Below are 6,000 nucleotides of genomic sequence, written 5' to 3' on the forward strand. Positions count from 1 at the left end.
TGGATGGCATCTAAGGCTGTGAGCTTGGAGGAGGCCCCCCCGGGCCCCAGTGTAGACAGAGAGGCGTTGGGTCCGGGCACTCGGTCTGTCGGAGGTGGGAGGGAGAGGAAGACCCAGCAGTGTGGGCTGAGAGGGACCAGAGAGTGGTGGTCCGTCACAAGCAGGGTCGGGGGAGGTGAGGACCCAGGGTGGGGCGTGCGGACCTCAGGGGGAGCAGTCTCTTCGGAAGGAGGAAGGAAACGGGTCAGTGGCTGAGTGTGAGGGGGGCTCTGAAGAGGCAGGCGGGGTATGATGTGGTCATCTGGAGAAAGGGGGCGACGAGCTGGGGGCGGGGGCAACATTAGGGGTGTGCAGCCGCAGCCTGAAAGTCAGCCTAGTCAGCTCGGGAATCACCAAAACCCCGTCGTGAGGAATGCCCTGGAATACTGCAAGGTGTTCTCTACTGCATTATTTATTGATTTATTTAAATTTTTAAAAATGTTTTATTTTTTATACAGAGAGAGACAGAGCATGAGAGGGGGAGGGGCAGAGAGAGAAGGAGACACAGAACCGGAAGCAGGCTCCAGGATCTGAGCTAGCTGTCAGCACAGAACCTGACGGGGGGCTCGAACCCACGAACGTGAGATCTGACCTGAGCTGAAGTTGGAGGCTAACTGACTGAGCCACCCAGGCGCCCCTCTGCTGCATTATTTATAATCACAGAAGTGAGAACACATTTAAATACCCAGAGACGACTGCGAAATGAGGTGTTATATATACACTTGGCCATTTTTAAGTGTTTTTATATGATAAACATCCCTCATAAAATATTTGCAAAAAATATGGTTTAATACCTATGGATAGTCCAGAGGGCTTTCTCCCCTCATCTTAGGAACCAATACGAAAAAGATAATCTTCCCAATTAAAATGAGCAAAGGATAGAAACGTTACTCACACCAGGAGAAATGCAAATCACCACTGTACATGAATGAAAAACAATTTCAACGTCTTTTCAAAGAAATGTGATTTGGAACCAAGATGAAGCGAACCCTAAATGCTTACCTGTCGAGCTGGCAACGATTAACTGCAGCGGAAGCGTGGGCGTCGGGGGCGTGGGGGAGGCGAGCTCAGGGCAGGGGAGCACGGGAAGGGCCTGGCGGTCACACCCCCGCCCCAGCCAGTCCTGTGTCCTTTCATGGAAACGCCCGGAGAAACCTCACAGACGCGTCCCAGGAAGCGTGATTTGTAACAGGACCCAGGACGTGGTGCACGTATGGATATATGTGAAAACCGAAAACTGGACAAAACGGCGGAGCCCCCCCTCCCCCCCGTGATGATGGAGGCTGCTGGGCGGGAAGAGGAAGGTGGGCTTCCCTCCCACTCTCCCTGCTCTGGGAGGACCAAGCATTATGTATATGAGCCAGGGGAGAAGGAATGGATGTTACTTAAAAATGTTTATAAACTTAAAAATAACACGGGAAAGGGCTGACACATGTTAACTGGGAAAAGAAGAATCAAAATATTTTTTAATATTTATTTAGTTTTGAAAGAGACAGTGAGGGCCAGAGAGGGGCAGAGACACACACACACACGCACGCACGCACACGCACGCACAGAACCGGAAACAGGTTCCCGGCTCTGAGCTGTCAGTGCAACAGCACAATGCAGGGCCCGAACTCGCAAACCGTGAGATCACGACCTGAGCCACCCAGGCACCCTTGAACCGCGGTGAGATCTTAGGTGAGCTCTTAACTGCGTCAAGCGTGTGTTCAGGGACAACATGTGGAAAGAAGTCCATCAGTGGCTGCCTGGGGGTGACCGCAAAGGGACGGCTTCTTCCCCTTCTTTTTACTTCCCTGCACGTTCGGTCTTACTGTCACTATCTGATGCCAAAAACCACATTCTTAAAAACAGTCTCTTTGGCCTGCGCCGCGCGGGGCTCCGGCGAGGTGACGGCGCGGTGACGACGCGCCAGCGGAGGCCCCGCGCGAATCCCCTGCCAGGGTCCCCGCAGCCTCGCGGCGCTCCCCGGGCGGCGCTCTGGCGCCCTCTGGTGCCCGGCGCGGGGAGTGCACAGGACGGGCCCTTGGGCTGCCGCCGCCAGGGCTGGGAGGGAGTTTCCCACTTGGAAGCTGCAGGGACCCTTTCCCCAGGTGCACACCCCTCCCTTCCAGCATCCCTCTTCCAGGGGCCCCTGGCCCGCAGCCCACCGGGCTGCTTTTTCGAGAATGTTCCCCATCATCCCAAACATGCTCTTTTTCTCACTGACTTGTCGCTGAGGCCCAGCTCCTTTACCCCAGGGGACACATGCCGTATTGTTTCTACCTTTCCTTCAGAGGGGAGGGTGATGTCACAGGAGCAGGGCCACATACTGGCCCGTGTGGCAGTTCACTTAGACACCCCATTTCCAGGGGCAAAGGAGATGCTCGCTCTTGAGACTGAGGGTCCGATGAAACACGGCAGAGCTGCTTTGCAATCTAGAAAGGGCCAGGGAAAGTTCCTCTCCATGGCTCCTGTCCTCCGGGGCCCTCCCCTCGCCCCGGACCCCTCACTCCTGGTTGTAAAGCCATCGCCCGCCTCGAGGCTCCTGCTGGGACCTCCGGGTGGGGTGGAGTTTCCCTGAGGACTCGGTGCCATGTGCTGTCCCCTTAGCTCCCTACCCCCAAGCTGAGCACAAAGGGACCTTAACTGCTCACTTGCAAAGTCAGCTCTCCGGCTGCCCTCACTCTCTCCTACACCCTCCCCCATTTGTCCTTGGCCCAGGTCCCCAAGATGTCACCAGGCCTGGCAGACAGAAGGCTCTCAGGTGAGTGCTGATTGGATGAAGGAGGTTAGGAAGGCGGGACCTTCCATCAGGCTCTCCCCCTGGGTCCTTGCTGATGGGGGGTCCCTGCTGATGTCAGAAGACCCAGAGTGGATCTGAAGTGCTCTAAGGGCTTCCGCTCAAGTCCCCCAGAGCAGGGGTGAGGCTGGGCAGCCCTGAGCACAAGCTTGGATGTGGGATGGGACATCTGTGTGGGTGTGTCTGCCCTCCCAACACACGGTGACGCCCATCAACAGAGACAGATACGACAGAAGCCAGGGATAGAAACAACTAGTGTATTGATTTGGGGGGGAGAGAAGGGGTGCAGATGGGAAATGTGGGGGCAAGGGGCTCTTTAGTGTTTGCCAAAACCACGGACACAACCCCCTCTACGCCTTCTCACCTTCCTTCTTCATCGTGGGGCCAGGCGGGCTCCCACCCTTCCTAGTACCCTCCATCTCCCTCCTTCCCTGCACCCACTTGACCTTGACCTCCAGGAACAGGGCAGAGCCCTGCTTCCGGCTTCCAGGTGAGGCAGGCTCAAAGAACCTTCCTTCCCCTCTTTCCCACTTCATTCCCATCTCTTGTCTAAGTAACATACAGAAAAAGCGAGTGCGGCTGAGACCTGGCAGAAGGAGTCAGCCCCGGGGCTGGGACGGGGCGGCAGGGGGCCTGAGCCAGGCATAGTGAACGGTGGGGGCTGGCCCAGGGGCCGGCGCTGCCCTCCTCCCTTGGCGGCTGGCACAGGAGCCCACACCCGCCTCTCAGGCACCGTGTTCATGGGGTCCCCGGGGCAGGGGGGGCAGCAGGCAGGGCATAGAAGCAGGAACTAGGCTCTGTAAAAGCACCCCTTTTCCTCGGCTTCTGGAGGAAGCCCTCTTTGGTTTTAAGGCAGATGTGAGTTTCCTGGAAGCAGGGAAAGGAGGGGCTGGAGATAGACGTGCCTTTTTTTTTTTTTTTTTTTTTTTGTTGCTTGTGTCTCTCCTTCAGTATAAAATCACTGTAGAAAATAAGTTCTCTTAGAAAAAAAACAAAACATAGAAGACAAACCAAAAGGGTATTTTCTTTGGCTTCAAGCCCCTCCCCTGAGGCACAGGGCAGAGTGGGGGGGCACGAGGTGAGGAGGACTCGAGGCCTCCATCCTCACCCCGGCCTGGCAGGTCCCAGATTACATGATGCGGCAGTTCTGGGGGCTCTGAGAGAGAAGAAAGGACAGGTGTGAGCGGGGTGGCGTGGGGTCCCCCGTAGCCCCTCCCCGGGTCCTGGCCCCGCCCCTGCCCTCCAGTCTGGGGCTCAGACAGGAGGGGCAGGACGCGGCAGCCGACTGTCTGGGGTCTTGGGCTGAGGGGAGGAGGCTCCCACTCCCCCGGGGCTGCGGAGGAGAAGGCCCCCCCCCCCACGGGCCCGCCTGCGCTGACCCTCAAGGACCGGGGTCTTCCGCTTGCTTGCCGGTGCGGAGGGGAACTCACCTGGGTCCGAGGGCTGGAGTTGCCCAGGAGGTAGGAGCGGGTGACCAGGCTGTCCCCGAAGCCGCTCCCCCCACTGCCCCCCACACTGCGGTAGCTGCGGGTGACCGTGACACTGGAGGCGGAAGAGCCAGAGGAGATGGTTCCGCCCACCTGGGCTCCCGCGCTGGCGGAAGCCTTGTCCGCGGGCTGCCCGCACGTGCCGCACAGCACGGTGCGCGAGCGCAGGTTGTACTCGGCGGGGTCCCCCGAGCTGCTGCAGTGGGAGCCCTGGGGAGGAAGGCACGGCTCAGGCCCGGCCCTGGCCCTGCGCGCCTGCGGCCGCCATCGCGCAGGAAGGCGGGTCCCGGGCTCCGGGGGCGGCCCGGCTGGGAGGAGGGCAAGGCGTGGGAAGGCAGAGAGAGGGTCGGGACCACCGGGGCCAGGGGGGCCGGAGTTCTGGCTGGGCTCCGCCCTGGCCAGCCTCCCTGAGCTCGGAGGGGAGGGCCAGGGAGCAAGCTTGTGGGGCAACAGGCATGCAAAATAAATGGGTGGGGGGCACTCCTGCAGGAAAACCCATAGTGTGAGAAGTGGGGGCAGCGCATGCAGCAGGGGCGGGGGAGAGAGGCAGGGCTGGTGCCCCGCTTCTGTCCTCCCGTCCCCTTCCCGGGGGACCAAGCCACAGCCCGGCCACCGCTCCGTGGGAAGCCGCGATGGCGCCAGCGAGTCCCTCCCCCCAGACACCTGGGCTCCCTGCTCGAGGAACGGGGAGGAGCGAAGAAAAGCCAGGGCAGCGGTGAAGTTCCAAAACGTTCTTTAATGAAAAGATTGTTGGCAAGGTGGGGGGGGGGGGCCTGGCTGGGCGCCCCAGTGGGGGCGCGGCCTCAGCGACGGCTGCCACTCACATGGTGGTGATGGAGCAGGTCATCCCCATCCTCATCCTCGTCGTCCTCGACCACGGTCACCGAGCGCACCAGCTTGCGCATGGCCACCTCCTGCAGGGGACACGGGCGCCCCAGGGTTAGCGGGTCGCCGCCAGGGGAGGGGTATCCCCCCACAGTGACCACCCGAGCGCCTCTCCTACGGCCCTCCCTTGGTCTGGCCTGCTGCCATCCTCTGTGGGGTGAGAGCCAAGGGGCTTTTCTTCCCCAGGGGGGCACTGTCTGTCCACTGGGGAGAGGCGCGCATCTGCCTGCAACAGCCTCGCTGCCGCCTTCTGCCCTCATGCTGCCCGCGAAGGCGTCTCTGGGTCTGAGCACTGGGTGGCGGTCTGGGCCCTGGGGCTGCACCGGAGGGAGAGTTAGGACAGAGTGGCCTCGGGCTGGCTCCCTGGGGCTGACGGCCCCTGGCCCCAGTTCTGTGCACCAGGGGGCGCTGTCCCGTCCGCCGCCCCCGCCCACGCACCTCCCCGGTGGAGTTGATGAGAGCCGTGCGCAGGCTGTTCCCGCAGCCCCACGTGTTCTGCGCCTTCCACACCAGGTCGGTCGGGGGGCTGTGCGTGGCCCCGGCTCCCGCGGCCCAGATCTGGGGAGGCAGGGTTAGAGAAGTGCTCAGTCCCGCGTGCCCACCCTGGGGCCAGCCCGCCCCCCCACGACCGCCTCGGGGCCCAAACACCCGCAGCAGCTCACCGTCACCGCCTGCCCCGCCTTCAGGGTGAACTTCGGCGGGAAGCGGTAGGTCAGCAGGGGGTCATCTCCATTCTGGCGCTTGATCTGCCAATTGCCCATGGATTGGTCCTGCCAGGAAAGAAGGGAAGGGGGTGGGGGGGAGGCT

The 6,000-nt window shown here is 61.0% G+C and overlaps 1 protein-coding gene across 1 annotated transcript in view; it reads right to left on the reverse strand.

The window, feature by feature from the left end:
• Positions 1–3,064: 3,064 nt before the first annotated feature.
• The window catches only part of LMNA (lamin A/C), a 17,135-nt gene continuing 14,199 nt past the window's right edge, over positions 3,065–6,000 (reverse strand). The window contains exons 8-12 of the mRNA XM_029935991.1: positions 5,856–5,963; positions 5,632–5,751; positions 5,133–5,222; positions 4,252–4,518; positions 3,065–3,977 (exon numbers count right to left, since the gene is read on the reverse strand). Of these exons, the coding sequence (XP_029791851.1) occupies positions 3,951–3,977; positions 4,252–4,518; positions 5,133–5,222; positions 5,632–5,751; positions 5,856–5,963 (612 nt within the window). The 3' untranslated portion in view covers positions 3,065–3,950. The remainder of the gene's footprint in view (positions 3,978–4,251; positions 4,519–5,132; positions 5,223–5,631; positions 5,752–5,855; positions 5,964–6,000) is intronic.

The sequence above is a fragment of the Suricata suricatta genome, chromosome 3 (genome assembly GCF_006229205.1).
Source record: "Suricata suricatta isolate VVHF042 chromosome 3, meerkat_22Aug2017_6uvM2_HiC, whole genome shotgun sequence".
Classification (NCBI taxonomy): domain Eukaryota; kingdom Metazoa; phylum Chordata; class Mammalia; order Carnivora; family Herpestidae; genus Suricata; species Suricata suricatta.